This window comes from Caretta caretta, chromosome 9, assembly GCF_965140235.1.
Source record: "Caretta caretta isolate rCarCar2 chromosome 9, rCarCar1.hap1, whole genome shotgun sequence".
Lineage (NCBI taxonomy): Eukaryota > Metazoa > Chordata > Testudines > Cheloniidae > Caretta > Caretta caretta.
The window spans coordinates 84,325,475-84,347,056 of NC_134214.1; the positions used below are offsets into that span (position 1 = coordinate 84,325,475).

The following is a 21,582-nucleotide window of genomic DNA, read 5'->3' on the forward strand; positions in this document are numbered from 1 at the left end:
GCCCCATCAGGGCCAGTTTTGAATCTGATTAATAAGAAGAGTAATGGGAAAACACAACCATTCCAGATGGATAATGCATTAATGTTGTATGGGGAAAGGAATCCAAGGATCATGGAGAAGTTCCTGGAGATACATCAGCAAAAACAGTCATCTTCTCAAAGGGCTTTTGTCTATTTCCAGAGACTTTTTGTTCTTCTTAAGAACGCTCGTTCTCTGTTTTGTCTGGGTTCTGTTCCTTTGTCCCTGTTGGACTGGCCCAGATGATTGGTTAGACTGTGAGCAGAGAACAATGCTCATTGTGCAGAGAATCCAGCAGCTGATGCTGTCCATAGCCAAGATTCAGGCCTCAGAGGGCTACATTCAGCTGTATAAACCTTGCCCACTTCCAATTTTAGACAGGAATCTGCTTTTCAAATTAGAGCTTGGATTCCTTCTGCAGACTGTTGCTAAGATAAGCATACTGAAGAGCACAAGTCTCTGGAGTCCAGCCACAAACTCTGAGTTAGTGGAAGCTCTGAAAACCTCATGTAATATTTAGCACAGGCTTCTGCGACAGAGGCTCCCAGGGAAAAGGTCCCCTATTCTTTGCAAACACCTCTCACTTTAGACCTGACAAACTCACTACACCAAACATATATCTTCCAAGATATTTATCTATAAAGAGCAACATGTAAGGTACCCATAAAAAGCTTGTAACTTGTCAAGATTCATAATCATGGTGAGATGTATGCATGGGTATTGTTTAAGGAATGATGTACTTATATTGAAAGTATGCTTGATGGACTTGGAGTAAAAGTTAGTCACCAGGGGATAATGTTTTGGTGATAGCTCCTTCAAGCAAGAGAGAGTTGTCACCCTGTCCTGGTTAGTTGGTGATGTAATGCCAGGCTCAATTGTTTAGCCTTGCTCAAACCCAAGACTATCAATGGAAAACTATCAGAGATAACAGCAAGGAAGCCACCTGGAAGTAAAAAAGGAACATTACAACAAGACAGGAGTTTGCCTTGACTATGACTAGAAACAAAAGACTGTTTCAGTGTAATACCAAGGAGGGAGAGGTACTCTGGATCCATTCACAGGAGGAAACCTCTTGTGGAGTGGGAGTGTATTCATGGAAGTTTGGATCCTGGTTCCTGTGAAGGCAGCCAGCTCTGCAACAAGCTGAACTTTCAGGGGAAAACCTACTTTATTAGAGAGGAAAGGTAACTATTAATTGTAGACCCAGCTTTGTGTTTTATCATTTTGTTTTGTATTGGAACCATTTGTTCCCACCACTCTTGTTTCTTGTTAACTTTTCATTATTATTTAAATAAACCTACTTTTGGTTTATTATAAGTGCTCACAAGAGTGGTGATTTAAGGTAAAACTAGTAAAGTGGGGGCACACTGCTCCTTTCGGGGCAGAAGATCTGGGATTTCTGTGAGTAGCCAGCATCAGGGGCTGGATATCACAGGGGAACGCTTCAAAGGGACTCTGGGACTGGGGTGCAGCTCTTGTTAACCTGCAAGGCAAAGGCAGGGCTGGCATAGCCCAGAGGAGGGTGCTTGAGTGGCTGAAAGGCTGGTGATGTTATGGAGCTTACACCCAGTCACCGCAGGCAAGATTCTCTGATGCTGCAGGCTGGAGGTAACAAGGTGACTCTCAGTCCTCTGAGAACTGTCACCACTTCCATTTCTGTACCTGTGAAAAGGCCTCTACATCTTCCTGGATTGCACACAGGAGCCCTGCTCCTGCTCATTAGAACTGGCTTCCCAATTTCCAGTCATGCAGCTCCTGTCATGTGTTGAATTAGAAGACACTTATGTCTGATAGAAGTACTATGCCAAACCTAGCACTGGATAGACCTCCCTGTCATCCTCCCTAACACAGAAAATAGGAATGAGCAATGTAACTGGCCTCACACATAGACACCTGTGGAGAGCATAGCTCTTGGGAACTCTGCACTGTTCAATGCCATACTCCTGGGCTGTTTGGTTGAAAAGATTTCCTTTTTCATTCCTGTCCCTTAACAAAGAATTCAGATGCCCAGGTTTTGCCTTGAAAGATGTGGGCAGTGCAATAGGTGTTGAAATAGCTTCAGCTTATTCTCCTAAATTGCACAAGGAATGTTATTTTTACAAAGGCAGAAATCAAACAGGAGGGATTAGGGAGATCAGCTAGATTAGTACAACATTCCAGGAAAGGAAAAGGGAGGCATGGCATGTGTGTGTTACATTATCAATAAAGCACTTTGGGTGAAATCCTGGCCCCATCTAAATCAATGGGAGATTCTCCATTGCAGCCAGGATTCTGCCCCTTTATGTAAGCAGGGGAATAGTCCCGCTATTGTGGGGAACTTTCCTGACTTCTGCACTACCCCGGTGAAGTGGGGTAGCGAAAGGATCTGAGTCCTCGCTCCCACTTCCTTTACCCAGAGGCCTCCCTGCCCTTGAGGACTCCCCTTCCACTCTCCTGTCTGGCTGAGTCCTCGTAACCCCAACAAGGCTGGGCCCAGGATTCCTGGGGGGCTCGACCCCCAACCTTGCTGGCACCCTTGTTGGTAGCCTCACCAGAGAGACCAAAGACTGAATGAGCAAGAAAAATGAGCTGCTTTTGTTTCCTTAGAGGTGGTCCCTCAACATCCATCCCTCTGTGTACTTTTATGGCTGCCAATAGCATGGTAACTGAGTACTCACGAGCTCCTGTAAGGTAGAGAACTGTAATTACCCAAGCTTGCAGAGGACATCTGTCACAGAACTGGGAATTTGGATGTCGCAAGTTCTAGTCCATTGCCTAAGCTACAATTCCATCCTACCTCTCGCTGCCGAGATACAGGGCAGTGCTGGGAAAACTCACATTACCACTGTCCATTCTTTACTTCTCTGTTGCTATATTCAGGAACCTTTCATGGGGTGTTTAAATTTATTTACACTTGAAGCAAGAACACTATTTTGGAAATGGCAACCTTGTCAGCCGTATGATACATCCAAATCATTCAGGGATGAAATGACAGGCAAAGGCTCGTAAATTACACGCAGGCTCCCCAAGCAGACAGCGCTTCAGATGCCAATATTTTATCATCATCTGTTTTGGCAGTTTTGCCAATTTATGTTCCCCTCCTTCAGACGGGATGGAGACACTTTTTTTTTCTTCTTTTTTTTTTGGTAGTCTCTGAAGAAAAAGCTAGAAGAAAAGACCTCAGCATCACCTCTAGAAAATAAACACTAGACTTTTGGTTTCCTTAAATGAAAAGTTTAAAATGTCAAGTTTTTGTTTAACTTTTTAATCTCTCTTAAATTAAAAACAGTTTCTCACAGAGTCAGCTTCAGTTTGTCCTGAGGCAAGGATCTGATGAGTATGATGTAGCTATTAGGCTCAGAACAAATGCTGTAAGACTAAAAAATTGAGGGCAAGATCCTCAGCTGGTATAACTCAGTATTTCTTCGTTGACTGCTATGTTGACTCCAACTAAGGACTGAGCCCTAAATGTCTGGCTTCATTCAAGGAAAGTTGTAGGATGAATATGTTGTTTGGAAGGAAAAAAACATTGTTCTGTTGACACTTCACCAACAGTTTCAGTGCCCTCCAGAAATGAATTGGAAGGAATGCATTGCACATCTGAGTTTTGTGCCATTCTTAAGTTTGCTTCCATATTTAGAAGTGTCAGGGGCATGCGGGAAAGCTCTGAAGTTTGAGGTTTCAAGAGTCATTATTTTCTAGGTTTTCAAAACTAGTTCAAGTTTTCATACTGTTTTTCCTGTGATTTAAATGCATGTTTCCTTCTAGGGTAATTCAATTTATAAATTAAACAAATAAAGCCACATGTTTTTCTAGCTAACTGGCAGTCTTTTCTGTCCTTTCCGAGCCTCTTAAAAGCTTGTTTAGCACAAGTGAGTTTTCTTTATGTGGCATCTCTTAGAGTTTTATTACCTATTCATTGCAAAGCTTTAAAACACTACTAATTTGCTCCTTCTGAGTTTTGGGGGCATCTGTGAAAATGCAGGTTCCAGTAAAATGATTCACAGCAGCAAAAATGTAATGAAAGTTGAGAACAAACTTTATTCCACATTTTCTGCATGTCAGCAAAGCTTTTCATTGTGCATATTTGAGTTTCAAGCTAAGGAAGTTGAGTATTGTCGCTTGGTAGAAATCACGTGACATTTCCTCAGGATCCCTGCGCCTACTCTATACTGGTGCAGTAGGCCAGCCCAAACCATCTTGACTTGATCACTTATGTCTGTGTGAGAGGAAGGTTTGTCCTTCTATAGGCCCCTTTTGTGAAAGAGGGGTTAGTGTGGAGACTTATCCAGAGTGAGCTCTGAATCTATAGACCTTTCCACATTGTTAGTTTCATATCCCTTTTTTCCTATGTTGAAGCCAGTTTTATGTTTTCATGTTGTCGTAGAGCCCAAAGGCGCCAACATGATTAGAGTCTCATTTTGCTGGGCATCATACAGATAGGAAACCTGGTTCCCGATTTGAAGAGCTTCTGATCTAATTTCAGACAAGACGCAAGTGAGCACAACAGGGGCAGGGAAACAGTAAGGAGTTCAAGTGGCTACACAGGTTGTTAGCTGTGTGCCCGACTTGATGATTTGACTCGACTTACTGTATTCTGTTATTTTTATTAATGTAGAGTTGCAGTGTTGAGGCTCCTTCACTGAGTGTTTTGGTCTGGAGAGACTTCTTTGTTGCATGCGGTTCTGCGAGGTAACTGCGTGGTTTGCACTGTTGTTTTATGGTCCATGCAGCCCTCGAAGCAGAGCAGGGATCTCAGTTTAGGAGACACAACTGAGCTGACACCACTTGGAAAGTGTAAAATATTTCCTGTTAGCTATGATTCCAAAAGCACCTTGTCGCACCCCATGTCTAGATTTTATGTAGCTCAACAGCAGCTGCATTCGGCCTCTCCTTTATACATTTTTAAAAAACACCATCAGGTCAGAGAGTAGGAGCTGCCCCTTTTTCCCTTTTAGTTTCTGTCGTGACTTTTCCCCTTAACACAACAATAATAGCAAAAAGAAACCACACAGGCACAGTATGGTCTAAATAACCATGTTTACTACATATGTACAATGTGCAAGACCTAGCTGCATATACTCATTCTGCTCAGGTTGGATTCTAAAACCTAGAACACAGTGAGAGCCACTCGAGGGCTCACAGACTATTTAAAGGGATACTACCCAATTCCTGTACACTACAGTTTCCATCAGTTTTATTTTCAAAAAAAGAAAAGGAGGACTTGTGGCACCTTAGAGACTAACCAATTTATTTGAGCATAAGCTTTCGTGAGCTACAGCTCACTTCATTGGATGCATACTGTGGAAAGCGTAGAAGATCTTTTTATACACACAAAGCATGAAAAAATACCTACCCCCACCCCACTCTCCTGCTGGTAATAGCTTATCTAAAGTGATCACTCGCCTTACAATGTGTATGATAATCAAGTTGGGCCATTTCCAGTACAAATCCAGGTTTTCTCTCCCCCCCCCCCCCCCCCCACAACCCCACTCTCCTGTTGGTAATAGCTTATCTAAAGTGACCACTCTCCTTACAATGTATATGATAATCAAGGTGGGCCATTTCCAGCACAAATGCAAGGTTTAACAAGAACGACTGGGGGGGGGGTAGGAAAAAACAAGGGGAAATAGGTTACCTTGCATAATGACTTAGCCACTTCCAGTCTCTATTCAAGCCTAAGTTAATTGTATCCAATTTGCAAATGAATTCCAATTCTGTAGTCTCTCGCTGGAGTCTGGATTTGAAGTATTTTACATTTGGGGGACAATGTATACCTTCAAATCAGCGGCACTGCTATGGGTACCCGCATGGCCCCACAGTATGCCAACATTTTTATGGCTGACTTAGAACAATGCTTCCTCAGCTCTCGTCCCCTAACGCCCCTACTCTACTTGTGCTATATTGATGACATCTTCATCATCTGGACCCATGGAAAAGAAGCCCTTGAGGAATTCCACCATGATTTCAACAATTTCCATCCCACTATCAACCTCAGCCTGGTCCAGTCCACACAAGAGATCCCCTTCCTGGACACTACAGTGCTAATAAACGATGGTCACATAAACACCACCCTATACTGGACAGCTACTGACCGCTATTCCTACCTACATGCCTCCAGCTTTCACCCTGACCACACCACACGATCCATTGTCTACAGCCAAGCTCTGCGATACAACCGCATTTGCTCCAACCCCTCAGACAGAGACAAACACCTACAAGATCTCTATCAAGCATTCTTACAACTACAATACCCACCTCCGGAAGTGAAGAAACAGATTGATAGAGCCAGAAGAGTTCCCAGAAGTCACCTACTACAGGACAGGCCTAACAAAGAAAATAACAGAACGCCACTAGCCGTCACCTTCAGCCCCCAACTAAAACCCCTCCAACGCATTATTAAGGATCTACAACCTATCCTGAAGGATGACCCAACATGCTCACAAATCTTGAGAGACAGACAGCCCCCCAACCTGAAGCAAATACTCACCAGCAACCACACACCACACAACAGAACCACTAACCCAGGAACCTATTCTTGCAACAAAGCCCGTTGCCAACTGTGCCCACATATCTATTCAGGGGGCACCATCACAGGGCCTAATAACATCAGCCACACTATCAGAGGCTCGTTCACCTGCACATCCACCAATGTGATATATGCCATCATGTGCCAGCAATGCCCCTCTGCAATGTACATTGGTCAAACTGGACAGTCTCTACGTAAAAGAATAAATGGACACAAATCAGATGTCAAGAATTATAACATTCATAAACCAGTCGGAGAACACTTCAATCTCTCTGGTCACGCGATTACAGACATGAAAGTTGCGATATTACAACAAAAAAACTTCAAATCCAGACTCCAGCGAGAGACTGCTGAATTGGAATTCATTTGCAAACTGGATACAATTAACTTAGGCTTGAATAGAGACTGGGAGTGGCTAAGTCATTATGCAAGGTAACCTATTTCCCCTTGTTTTTTCCTACCCCCCACCCCAGACGTTCTTGTTAAACCCTGCATTTGTGCTGGAAATGGCCCACCTTGATTATCATACACATTGTAAGGAGAAAAGGAGTACTTGTGGCACCTTAGAGACTAACCAATTTATTTGAGCATGAGCTTTCGTGAAGTGAGCTGTAGCTCACGAAAGCTCATGCTCAAATAAATTGGTTAGTCTCTAAGGTGCCACAAGTACTCCTTTTCTTTTTGCGAATACAGACTAACACGGCTGTTCCTCTGAAACCTGTCATTGTAAGGAGAGTGATCACTTTAGATAAGCTATTACCAGCAGGAGAGTGGGGTTGGGGGAGGTATTTTTTCATGCTTTGTGTGTATAAAAAGATCTTCTACACTTTCCACAGTATGCATCCGATGAAGTGAGCTGTAGCTCACGAAAGCTTATGCTCAAATAAATTGGTTAGTTTCTAAGGTGCCACAAGTACTCCTTTTCTTTTCGTGAATACAGACTAACACGGCTGTTACTCTGAAACCAGTTTTATTTTATATATTAAACATATGGCCTGTCTCAACTGCTTGCTTTTTTCTCTGCAATATTTGTGGTAGCCTGCAGTAGAGAAGGTAAGTTTATCTGGTGTTCTTATTTAGACTGTAAGTTCTTCAGTGCAGAGATCATCTCTTAAGTGTATATGTACAGCACCTAGCACCATGTGTCATAAATATAAAGGGAACAGTAACAACACTTATGTATGCAGTAACATAACTTCCCTCCTGGCCAGAGGTACAGAATCCCCTTACCTGTAAGGGGTTAATCAGTTCAATTAACCTAGTTGGCACCTGACCAGAAGGACCAGTGGAGAAAGAAGATACTTTCAAATCTGGGGCGGGGGAAAGGTTTTGTTTGTGTTCTCTTTGGGTGTTCCCTCTCGGGACAAAGAGAGAGACCAAGCAGGTAACCCAGCTCCTACTGAAATGATACATCTAAAATTATAGAAATTGTAAGTAATAGCAAGGAAATGTGTTAGATTATCTTTTGTTTTAGCTTGTGAATTTTCCCTATGCTAAGAGGAGGTTTATTCCTGTTTTTGTAACTTTGAGCCTAGAGGGGAATCCTCTGTGTTTTAAATCTTTTTATACCCTGTAAAATTAACTTCCATCCTGATTTTACAGAGGTGCTTCTTTTACTTTTTTCTTTATAATAAAGTTCTTCTTTTAAGAACCTGATCAATTTTAGTGTCTAAACATAAAGGGTCTGGTCTGTACTTTTATTAAAAGCAATTGGTTGGTATATTATTCTCAAGCCTCCCCAGGAAAGGGGGTGAAGGGGCTTGGGGGGATATGTTGGGGGGGATAGGGCTCCAAGTGGCACTTCCCTGAATGTTTGTTTAAATCACTTGGTGGTGGCAGCAATACCGTCCAAGGACCAGGAAAGGAATTTGTGCCTTGGGGAAGTTTTTAACCTAAGCTGGTGGAATATAAGCTTAGGGAGTCTTTCATGCAGGTCCCCACATCTGTACCCCAGAGTTCAGAGTGGGGAGGAAACCCTGACACCATGGGACCCCGATCTTGGTTGGGGCCTGTACACACTACTGTGGTATCAATAATTAATAATAATGCTACTGTCTGAGACTTTATTTAAACCTTCATTCCTGTGACTGTGTGCAGGGAATAGGGGCACGGTTGTGATGCTTTGGCTACCCATTAGACATAGCGATAATTGTCTGGGGATTGGGCCTTGATTATTGCTGCTCCTCTGGCATCCAACTCCCTGGGTGGAGCATAGGGTAGGGCACTCAGACAGGTGCAGGGATAAATACATCTCTTTGTGAGCGCTTGTGAAGTATGTCCATTTTGCTGTACTCCTTGTGCACGGCCCAGGGCCACAGATAGCCTCTTTCTTCCATCCTGTGCATTTACCATAATCTCGCAATGCCATCCCTCATCCCAGGTAAAGAATGCCCAAATCTTGGACTCTCTGACCTCTGGTCTCTGTCATAAGCTACACTTGCAACTCCATCGCTGATTCCCTAGCCCATCCTGCTCTGTATGTAAATCACAAGCTTCTCTCTCTCCCATCATGTCTCCTCCCAAAAAGGGAAAATTTCAAACATGGTGGTTGTCTCAATCTTGTTTCTACATGACAGACATTTTCACATGGTCACATGATTTGATGTGTCAGATAGATGTTGCCTGACATTCAGTAAGAGAAAAAATGTAAAATCCACATTGTCACCCAACACATGACATTTTTCACCCTCCATTTCATGGGGCTTTCTCTTCTGACTTTAAGTACATTTTGAACCTATGCTGTTCAAGCAGATTAGAAATTAAGCACAAAAAATTTGCCCATCACCACTTAGAAGAATAAATACTGGTGTCTGAGGTTAGATCCTTAGCTGGTATATATCAGCATAACTGCTTTGGCTGTAATGGAGCTATACTGGTCTACAGTTGACTATCTGGCTTTGTCTCTGAGCTATAGAGTGAAAACTGTGCATGCTCGTGGGGTAGTCTGCATGGCAGATGTGTGGAGTGCACATGAAATTACTTTTGCAGACTTTGAGTTGCAAAATGTGACCTTTATTTGAAAATAATGGCACTGGATGTACTTATATTTTACAAGAGAACAGAATATTTAGCAAACCACAGCGTTAATAAAAACAGACATTTTCTGCTTCGTGACAGTTAAGACATTTGTGTTGCTGTTTTCTCAGGTTTTCCACTGACATTCTTTGGCAGTGGGGCTCCAAATGAATAAACTGGCTAAGATCTGCTTCAGAAAGTAATTGAATTGTGTGAGGCTCAGGCTAAAAATGACTAATTTTTCTAGGAAGTGGCCTATGTGATGGACAAGAGTGATCCAATTGTTGGTCCCATGTACTATCAACAATGATTTCAGTGTCCTTTGTGGGTTGATAATGTTTTAAGACTTCAGTTGACTGGAATTATTGGTTCTTTTTGCATGTAATTGTGAAATTGCATATGACAAGAAGGGAATTTTATCATGAGCCTGAACTGTTTCTGTAGCAGTTAGACACAGGATGAGGATGCAGTATTGGACTCCAGGTCAGGGCTGAGTTTGCGATGTCAAGAACTTATGAGCTCTTCTAGTAAGATTTCAGCTCCAAATGGGGGAGATCACAGGTTATCTTTGCAGATTTCTGTGATCTTCACTGATGGAAATTTTGCAAGGTTAGACACTCTCACTAAAACTCCACCATCTTGGAGAGAAATTTTGTGATATTTTAGCCATATCTGAACTGAACACAGAAACTTGTTCACACCTGTTTTTGGAGGATCTGACCTAGAATCAGAAAAATAGGGAAGGTTCCATTCCAAAATTGTGACTCCAGGGAATTATGTTATCTTCTGGGAAATTATGTGCCAAATCCTGTGAGTAATCCCACTGACATCAATAGGAGTATTCATATAATGTCGGCAGGAGCTGTCCCTGTATTGTAGATTTTCAAAATTTCTCTAGCTGTAAATCCACTAAATTTGAAATAACAAGCTGCCTTAACCAGCAACCAGAAGGCTAACTTCTTCTTACTAAGCGTAGTACTGATATTACTGAAACACATACTGATCATTGCTGTCATCCTGGTCACTTCCTACTAAACTACTGGTTCTCCAAGTGGACAACTTGACACTCATCTATATCACCTATGTGTGCTGTAGGACCCTTAGCTGGAGATGTAATTTACATGAACAAAGGGGCTGAAGCATTGCATCTAATCAGAGTTCAAGTTATTCCTGATGAATCATTACCCACAGTAGTGTGAGTCTAATATGCATCCTGGTCACTGTATTGAGTTTATTTAAACTTCTGAACATTCAGGTATTTTTAACTTGAAGTTTCTTGATCAGTGATGTTGTGCCTATCGTTTATTATATAGTCTTTATCTGTTTTCTGACAGCTGAGTGGTGCTGTTCTTTCCTAATCTCAGTGCGGTAGAGTAGACATACTGGTGGAGTGTTTCACAACGGAATTATAAGCCCTAAACTCAGAGGTCTCTTATTTACATCACACTGGGAAAATATTAGACTAAATAGATCCAATAGCTGCATCATGTGAACGTACAGCATCATATACATAATAAACAACTTATTTTTATGACATATCTCTGCAGTGAAAGCTCTTCTAGGACCCTCACAATTCAACCATACAGATAAAACTGACTAAACTTCAACTGAGATAAAATCCATGATCAAGTAAACTTTCCGACAAGGCTGTTCATGGGCTTATTATTCCCAATAAAGCAAAGGTTTCAGTCAATATTTACGTCTGATTGTATCCACTTTACTCTCTTCTTCCAGATCTAAATGGAAACATTCCTGGGGCATGACAGTAGTCATGGGGTTTCAGTCACTTGCAGTTGGCATCAAAGTAAAAAGAAACCTCCAGGAGTGAAATAATAAGTCTGAGGAAGGAGCACCTCAGGATGTCAAGTCGCGTTTCTCTTGATACTGGCCCCGAGTTGCTGTGGAAAGGTCACTGCACAGTTTGGGCCTGATTCTGAAAAGAAGCTGCTTACCCACAACAACTCCTACTAATAGTGGGAGAAATGGGTATTCAGCACCTCTCAGGATCAGGCCTTTATGTCCTTTTCGTTCTTTCTTTCCCTTGTTTGCTTTCAGGAACTCAGTAAAATGACAATAACGATTGGAAGGGAGGGCAAGAGTGAAACATGTGAGACAGTATGAGAGATGAGGATAGGGGAAGGAAGGTAAAAGGAGGGAGAGTACGCGTGAATAGCAACTCTGGCAATGAAAAGAGAGGTTAATGGTTTGTTAATCAGCCTTGGGTTTTGCATACCACATCATTAAACCTTGAGACAATACTCTAGGCAAAATCAGAGTGGTTCTCAAGGTGAGAGAAAACTGCATGCTGATTGGCTGGCTGATGAGGAAATCGCAATTTACCTTTTATTCTAGCTTTGAAATCTACTGTCTGTTGCGGTCAGAGAAGCTTGCTCCATTTCATCACTCAGAGCCTAAGAAACTCTTCCCAGGTGCTGATAATTTCTTTGTGGTTAAATGAACAGCATCCTGAGCACAGTTTTAAAGGTTGTTATAGAAATACAAACTGCTGTTGATTTCCAAAGAGTGAATGAAGCCCAGAGACATCATCGGTAGCTGCTCTCTGTTTATAACAGATTAGCCACAGTGATATTTGATCCGCTGAGTCATAAGCTTCTAGTACCAGAACCAGAGTTAAAGAGGGTGCATGGTGTTATTGATGTTACATTTTTAAAGCTGAGTATTCAGACCCGTAGGCAAGCAAGCAGTGGGATTCCTTAAACTGGCCTAGTCAGTTGCACAGATTGTCTGACATACACATGTCACACTGATTTGATTCTGTCTGTTATCCACTGCAATATTTGTAATAGTTCCTTAGCAACATTTTCTATCAGTTATGCTCCCTAGTTGTAAAACAGCTACAGTAGCATCAGAAACAACGCTTACATGGTTCAAAGTGTTTATCTTCACACAGTAATATTGTGCTGTTTTAATATTTATTTGCAGTCAGAAGGGACTACATCATGCTGTAGTTCTTCATTCTCATGGCGGCAACTCAAGCCCATGCTGGGGCAATGAATGACATGAGTTAATCTCAACACAGAGACCTACCCTAGATAAATGAGGACCGGACAATGGATTCCCAGGATGGCTGTAGCCTTGAGCTACAGTTGTGGGTTCTGATGGGGTTCTGATGGTCCAGCAGCACTGATTACAATTCCCTATAACGTATCTGGTGTATCGACAACAGATAGCAGAAACTACTACTCTCATTTCTACATTATACCCTTTCCCAGGATGAATGTCCAGACCAAAATTTAAGGGTCTGATTCACAACCCATTGAAATCCATGTGAGACTTAATGGAAAGACTCTATTGACTTCAGCTGACTTTGGATCAAGTCCCAAAAGAGCCAACCTGTATTATCTGGTACCAAACTTATGTCTTTTATTAGTATTTTGTAAATAATATAAACTGAGATTTATCTTGACCCATCCAGCCTCAGCTACCTTTGCATATGTTAAAACGGTTTACCTGATTTGGTTTCAAAATGTAATGTTAAAGGTATTCTAAAACACTGAACTACACTTAACAAGCTTTTGTTTATGGTTTATTGATGGGGATGTCAGGGGAGAACTTGTAACCTTTTAATCCTTGTGATGTCAAGCAAGAATGCTGTCTAGAGCAATGAAATTGCATGGATTCATTTAGAATTCAGCCAGAAACCAAGACAGACTACTTATACTCTGTGGCTCAAAAAAAAAAAAAGATTTAGTTATGCAAGCAAAGTTAGAGGGGACATCCCCAGGTGTCTGGTAAAGGTGTCTGATATAATTTGGAGTGGGTAGGGAAAACCAATATCTGGAGAAGAGCATGAAGGATTTTATGTCCTCAAGAAGAGCATGTGGGATAAATATTTGATGTAATAAATATTACTGTCTAGACTGAAACAAAATCCCGCTGGAAGCAGGATGGGGAAAGCAGAACTTTCAGGGCTTTCTTGTAGAAGAGGGCTCCTTTACAGCGGTGGGTAAGCAATTTTTGCTCTGTGCTTTTTAATTGCACTATGTGTGCCATGTGTTGTCATTAATTTGTGTCATAAGGAAGGGGAAAAGGAGAAAAAGGACACATCTTGTAATCTCATCGAATCCAGCAGCATTTACAATCATATGTAACTTCAGGCACAATGAGCCTCTCTTGTGCCCACAGCATCACTCACCTTCACAAGGGGCGGGCGGGGAGGGGAACATGAGCTTTCAGCCAACACAAACCATCCCTTTCATCACTTTCCACCCTGAGAATGTCTCTGAGAAGACTTGACACTATTCCTGCCAGGCACTGGCCATCCAGGGTACAACTACACTGGTGAAAATCAGAGTTCACTAAAATCCACCAAACTTTTCTGTTGTAAACAGCTGATTCCCATGCTTGCCATGAACACAGCCACCATGCTGTGTCCCGATGCCAACCCCCTGAGACCTTTCAAAATGTCAGACTGGACAAAACCTGGAGAAACCAAGCCCATAGGCCATATGGTGCTTATTGACATAAGGGTAGAACAGCTAATTCCTCAGCCAATGAGACAAGAGTTCACACAGCTAAACCTGGGAATTATTTATTCCATACTAGGATGATGTTGAATATCTCACTGTTATGAAGAATTGTGCAAGACGACTTCCACTTTTTTTATTTGTTTCTTTGTTTGTTTTTCTCCCATCTTATGAAACCAGTCCAAGAATTTGTTCGAAAAGCATGTTTTCAGAAAGCAGTATAATCCATAACTGCTAGATCAGGGATCACCAACCTTTGGCCCGCGACCCACCAGGGTAAGCCCTGTGGTGGGCCAGACCGGGTTGTTTACCTGCTGCGTCTGCAGGTTTGGCTGATCGCAGCTCCCATTGGCCTGGAGCAGCGAACCGCGGCCAGTGGGATCTGCAATTGGCCGAACCAACAGATGAGGCAGGTAAACAAACTGGCTCAGCCTGCCAGGGTGCTTACCCTGGCAGGCCGAGTGCCAAAGGTTGCCGATCCCTGTGATAAGGCATCAAAATTTTCTGCATGGCATTTTCATCTTCAAAGATTCTGCTATTTAATCAGTGCATTGAAATCATATATGCCATAATGTATTAATTCATTAACTACCCAGGATCAGAAGGTGAACCTCTTTATTTCTGTTGGTGAGAAGTTATTCACAAAGAGTCCAATTGATTTCACTGCTTGCGTTATAAGTGTTCACCAGGCTGAATAAGGGCTCCATCATCCATCAAGCCCCCAAAACTGTGTAGTGTCCAAGATGATACTTGCTTTTTGACAGAGCAATACCCTTCCAAAACCCCATAGAAACAACATTTTAGAAGAGAATATTTTGGATGAGAGCCGGTCAGAAAATGGTCTGTTTTAATGTGGGAAAATGTTAACTTTTTGTCCAAAAATTAAAAGTTGAAAATATTCTTCCAAAACCCAAGAATTGTGGGTCCAAAACTTCCGGTTTAAAACAGAACATTTTGATTTGAAAATTGTGTCATGGTGACTCGTGGGAGTTGTAGTTTGGATTCCTCATGCCTGTATTCTCTTCCATAGCCTGGCTACATCTCCCATGATATACAAAGGTCTCCCACTCTTGCTGAGCCACAGTGGTCTATCATGAGAGGCCCTGGCCATGATACATGTGGGAGATATAATCTGGCTGGGGAACCTGGCCGATAGAGGAGAATGGGGGCATGAGGACCTGAACTACAACTCCCATGAGGCACTATTTCCACACAAAAATCTTTTTTTTGGTTTTGGCTAGAAGTTTTCAGGTGTTCAGTTTTTCAACAAAAAGTCTAAATTTTTGGGTGCAAAACAACCACTTTCCGTGAAAAATATCATTTTGTCAAAAACACAATTTTCCATCAAAAAACTATTCTGTAGAAATTTTTTGACCAGCCCTACTGTAGATTGATTGCAGTTCACTAGGTCATGGTTGTATCTCCTTTCTTGATTGAAGGATATTGGGATGGATACCTGGCAAGTCATTGCTGGTGGTCTGAAAATTAGTTGACAAGGTTCTAATGGACAAATAGCTAGCACACTAAGAGTACCATCTTTATGTGTCAGTCCACCAGAAACATAAGAGAAATTGTAATACATATAATAGAAAACTTTCTTCCTCTGAAGGAAGAAGACAGAAAGAACTAAAGGCCACAGCAAGTCAGTACTTTACTCCTCATAAAGGCAGCCTTTATCTAAAATGAATCCTTGACCTATCACAATATTTCACAGTAATGATCCAAATCACTGTGGCCTAAAATAATGTAAGTAGCACAGTGCTTGGGGCCAGGGGTCTAGAATATAGTATCTTTCTAGAAGGGGGCTGGAGGCTAGAGAATCTCACTGGTCTTTTTCCAGGTCTACATGGCAGAAGGTTCCCAGAACCATAACTACCTCATTGCTTATTGGTGAGGTTCAATGGGAGGTCAGCCTTTCAGAAAATCAGCTGTAATATTTCCAGCAAATGACAGCACTCTCGATGAGAACTGCACCAGAGCTCTAAGGATCAGGAGGAAAATGGTGCCAGACAAAAAACCATACCACATTTCACAGTATCTTTTTTTCCCTCTAAACACTGACTTCGAACCCCCCCCGAAATGTGTGTTGTGGAGCCTGTGTGATGCTCAGGCTGGTGGGCCTTATGTGGCTTTAGTCATTGTTAGCCCCAAAAATAAAAACAAAAAAGATTTATATAAAAATGTTTGTGATGCATTTAACTTTGCAGAGTGATTTAGAGGAGAGAAAAAAAAAAGTGTTGCTTAATCTCCAAATAATACAGGCTCCTAAAGTGCAGTGCCAGAGGTATGATCAACAACGCACAAAACTGGCATGTTCTTCTTCCCCTTGGATTAGCTTGCATACATTTAGTTGGGTTTCTGTTTTTAAAAGTAATGAGCTATGCTTCACTCCAGGTATGGATTGTGGGGGCAGGGGTGAAGGGAGGATAGAAACTGGCCAGTGTATAAACAGCAGACTGAGAACTAGATCCTGATCTCGCTTATTTACACTGGGGAAACACCACTGATTTCAGTAGTTACTTCCTGATTTACACAGGGGTGAGTGAGATTATGACTGGGTCCTATATCCCGAATGAAGGTCCATCGGAGCACACTACCCTTTCCTGTAACTCACTAGTTGTTTTACATTCTAACGGCAATTACAAGCTAATAGCAAGACCTATTGCACATGATTATTAAGACTAACTAAGCTTGTTCTCCCCAACTAATGCCAAGGTCATAATGTTACTTTATGGCTGCTGGTAATGTTTAGACCAAGAAACATTTTTACAGGTAAATGGAGCCCTTTACTTAAGCTAAGCTCCTCTAAAGTCCATTACTTCTAATAGTGTGAACCACCCGAACCACTGCCAGAGGATAACAGATTGTCTCTTCTACCTGCCCATTCACAATTAATTACACATTTTGCAAACAACCTTCTAGACTGGAATTAGTCTCCCAATAGTGTCTAATTCTCTATTGTGATTTTCGCCACAAGTAATATCAGTCCTTCATCGTCTATAAAGAATTCCATTACAGAGAGATGTACAAACCATTTGATGACTCAGATTGAAACTAGTAAATCTCTGACCTTTTACCAGTTATATCTGGGATTTCTCAAGAAATGTTTTCTTCAGGGAAAAAAAAAACCCAATCCACATAAATCCAATTCACCCACCACTCAAACCCTTTCCCAGCAGCTTGTGAAGTCCCAGCCTACAGCCTGTCGATTCCAAGCAGAAGAAAATCTATAATATATACCAGCTAAAATTGTAGTTTGTGTTATGTGTCAGGTACAGTAATGAGCTCTACCATATTGACCTTCTCAGTATTCGGTGAACTTGCTTATTAGCCAGTTCATTTATTATCTTCACTGTTTCACAGCTCGCCAGCTTTCAGAAAGGGCCATACCAATTAAAGTAGGACAAAGGGGTTCAGTGAGCCACTTTCTTTCTCACAGTATCAGTGTGCGAGTGACATTAAATTACAGATATATCACTCAGGGTTATAAGAATGGGAAATGGCACAAGCAGAATCGAATTACCTGAATAAAAGTCTTGTATGAAAATAGGGACATCATTATTTTCAGGGGCATCTCAAGCAGCTATAACCTCTTGCCTCCTTTTCAGACTCCATGCAGACTCCATACAGGTGGCAATTATAATTCTACACATAATGCAGATATGTGTAACTGAAGAACTACTGGGAGAACTGAGCTTTCTAAGGCTGAACTCTCTGAACATACAAGCAAAATACCCAAATATTTTCTTTTTGTATTATTTATAGTAATGAGGTTACAAATTGACTGAGAAGAACAATAAGGGACAAACAGAGCATCATATATAAAAGAGGGTTTCCTGCAAATATTTGGGCCCAGATTCTGTTCTCACCCCCTCCAGTTTTATACCAGAGTATTTCCACTGATTTCAGTGGATTTGCACCTAAATAACAGGTATGGGATCAGAAGAGGCCCCTGGGAGCCCTAAGAAACAGCATTATCAAAAGCCTGATAATCATGATAGTTGCAATATAGAGATCTGACTCTCTCAAAGGAAATCTGGATTAGATGGCGCAATGGTTTCCTACACTATCAATTCCTCCTGATACACTGCAAAAACAGTGAAAAAAAGGAAACAGTATATGTTTGGAATTAAACAAACACGTAGGAGTTTTTTGTTTGCCTCATCTAAACCCAGATACTATGGTCTTGGGTGCTATTCCAATGTCTGTGATTAATAATAAGGAAAATATACATCACATCATTTGCTTTTACTAGTTGTTTAGCTTCAAATATTTCAGACATGCTAAATATTTTAGTAGGTAAAAATGCGTCAAGCAGGATCTTAAAAAAAATTATGCAGCTGCAATAGAAACAAGGAAGCAGTGCCAATCAACTCTTCAGCCCAGTGTTTACTTTCGGTCATAGTGGTCAGTTCCCTCTAATCATATCCACATGCTTGGCATTTTGACACAAGCTGCTTTGGGACTGTACATAAGCGTATATGAGACACTTGACAAACGTTTATGTAACAATCCCCTCAATAGTTTAATATGGCTATTTTTGGCAAGGAGAACAAATAAGATTAATTTTCTGTTTGGACATGTCAAATATGGGTGTGCTTAATTTCTTTCAAAAATATGTTTTCTTGGCTTCCTAAAGAAACAACAACAAAAATGTTTGGACTACTTTGTTCCTGAGAACAAATCCACCCCATATTAATTATGCCAATGACAACATTTCAACAGGAAAAACAAACTAGAAAATATTACTGCCCGTGTTACTTAAAAGTCCAGCAAAAGATAATCTAGAGATTTACCCTCATTGGGTTTGGAATGTTTACCACCATTGCAAAGAAAAGGCCAGATCTTCAGGTGGTCTAAATCATAGCAAGAAGCTGAAGTTCCTGCCCTCATTTCCTGTGTTAAAAGCTCTTGTACATTCCAGCTAAACATAATGAATCTGTCAATCGTGCAGGTAAGTAATCTGTGCCTAGCTGACACCAGCAATACCAGATTTTCCATGTACTTTCTCTTACTCAAAGTTTCTTGTAAAATTTTTAATTCATGAAGTCTACGTGTAAGAATTACTGACAGAAGAGTAGAGCACTGAATAATGATCAGTTGCCTGTGTCTCCCAATGCTCAACAATTCTCCCAAGAAATGCTGTTAAATGATTAAAATAGTATTGGGGTAAAAAACCCAAACCCAATACCCTTTTTTAAAAAGAATCCCTCCCTCCACCGCTACCCGCTCCATCTCCCACACTCGTCCCTGCCACCACCTCTGCCCCGTCATGCCACCATTCCCACTCTTACTGCCATCCCTCTCTGCCCCCCACTTCTCTTGCGGTCTCTAGAATGCAGTTCAGCGGGTACTGAAATGTGAATTCCAGGTTACCAAGCACACCAAACTTCCAAGGTGCTGCTAGCTGTGTTATCTCTGGGAACATGGGGCTGGAGTTGCATAGACACCAATAACTGAGCACCGCGTGTCGATGCTGTATGAGTTCAGAAGAGCTACTTTTCTGAGGCGTGCGAGATGAGTGGTCAGTAATGCTAACAAAGCCAGCACTCTCAAAAAGCTCTGTTCCTTCAGCCCCCTGGGCTTGTTGAACACTTGCAGCTGCATGCTTAGAGCCATCGGGCTAAGTCCTCAAAGGCTCTTAGGTGCCCATTAATTTCATTGGCAGTTTGGTGCCTAAATAACTTTGGAAAACCTCTGGGGGAGGTAAATTAAAGCCAATGTGGACAACAAGGCTCATGTTTTCACCTCTGGAGGTCCCCGGTTCAAACCCTGAGGTATCAGTCATGATGAAGGCCCTTGACAGAGGCAGTAGGATGATAGCATTCCGGTGTGAGGGGCAGTCATTTCCTGCCACTTCCTCTTTTGACCCCTTCACTCCACCCAAGCCTACCCCTCCCTTCTTTTCTTTCTCCCAACCTTGTCTTTGTAGCAAGTTCCCTGCTCCTGGGTGCCGAGTGATCACTCCCCTCTCATTCATGTCTTTCCTCAAAATGCACTGTCAGATGTTACCCTCCATCATTCTGTACATCCATTCATACTGTATGAAAAGCTAGAAACTCCGGCAAAAATGTTCAAATATGGGTGCCTAAATTAGGCAATTAAACCTATATTTAGGCACGTAACTGGGTGTCCTGACATTCAGAGAGGCAGAGTACCTGTACTCCTCTTTGACTTCAGGGAGAACTGCAGCTGCTCAGTACTTATGAAAATCAAGCCGCTTATTTAGGTGAATGGAACTAGGAATTGGACTTGCATGGCACAGGGGCCCTCCCACGCTGATCCTTCTGCAAGACCCATCCCTCCCTATGGATTTCAGTGCCTAACTTTAAGCTTCCAAGTTTGAACATAAACAAATAAAATAAAAGTTTAAATGCTGTAAACTGGTTGGGGCCATCAGAGAAGTGTGGCTGTGGTGTGCAACTGAGAACTGCTCCATTCAACTCTTGGCTGCAATTACGATGTATGTGTCATCCCTGAAAAGGTTCCTTTGTATAAGGCACAGCTTTCACAAGCAGCCATGTTGCGACTGCTGCCCGTTAATGCTAATGCGCTCCTGCTAGAGGGTACTTTGGAACCATGGAGAACTAAAATTGTTTCTCTCCAGCCTGCTCCTGCAATTTCAATGCGACTCAGGGGTAGTCTACATGGGAGACTCTGGAAAGTTAAGGTGAATCAATGAAAGGTGTGAAGTTAATGCACATAAGGTAAAGCACATTGAACCCTCACGTGGATGCTCTCGTTCAGGACTAAAATGGGCTTAGTGTACGGTAGCTTAATCCTCCTCCATGCTACAGCAAACTAAGCCGTTTTGCTCTTAAATCAGATCATCCACATGCAGGTTTAATGTGCATTAATGTCGCACCTTTCACTGATTCACCTTAGCTTTCCTGAATGTGCCTGTGTAGACCAGCCCTTAGTTCTGCCAGTTCCGTTTCTAACTCCCCACTGGGCTCTTAAATACTTTTGCTCCCAAGTGTACCAGTAACTTCTCTTTTGTTCTGTAAGGAGCTCTGTGAAGACCCACACCTGTTTGTGAATGGAATCAGTGCCCATGACTTGCACCAAGGGAAGCTCGGGAACTGCTGGTTTGTGGCAGCTTGCTCCTGCTTGGCTCTTCGGGAGAATCTCTGGCAAAAGGTATGTGACCCAATATGCTTGGTGCTTGACATCATAAAGCCTGTCCCCGAAGGAGAGCTGAGTGCCCTGAGCCAAGGTGTCCTGCATCCAAAATCACTGTCCATACAAAACCTGCTCATTTTCCTTCCTGTCAGTGTTAATTTAGTGTAACCCATGATCCAAACCTCCTCTCCCTTCCCTTCAGGAAGAATATACAGCTGGGGAGTAGCAGGCACTTGAGGTTCAAATTTTCATTAGCTGCTCATTTTTATATGCCGTCTGCCTCACCAGTTGCTGCTCCCACGGCTTGTTATTATGTGTCTTGCCTGGAGGACAAGAAAGCAACTCTCTACTGAGCTGATTTCCCCCATACCCTCATTGGTATCAGGCAGAGGATGTTGCAGAAACAGGGACCACCTGCACCGTGATGCTTCT

General features: G+C 42.1%; 1 protein-coding gene across 2 annotated transcripts in view; it reads left to right on the forward strand.

The window, feature by feature from the left end:
- The window catches only part of CAPN6 (calpain 6), a 79,781-nt gene that overhangs the window by 23,581 nt on the left and 34,618 nt on the right, over window positions 1-21,582 (forward strand). For both annotated transcript variants that reach the window (XM_048864883.2, XM_048864884.2), the window contains exon 3: window positions 21,037-21,168. In XM_048864883.2, the coding sequence (XP_048720840.1) occupies window positions 21,037-21,168 (132 nt within the window). The remainder of the gene's footprint in view (window positions 1-21,036; window positions 21,169-21,582) is intronic.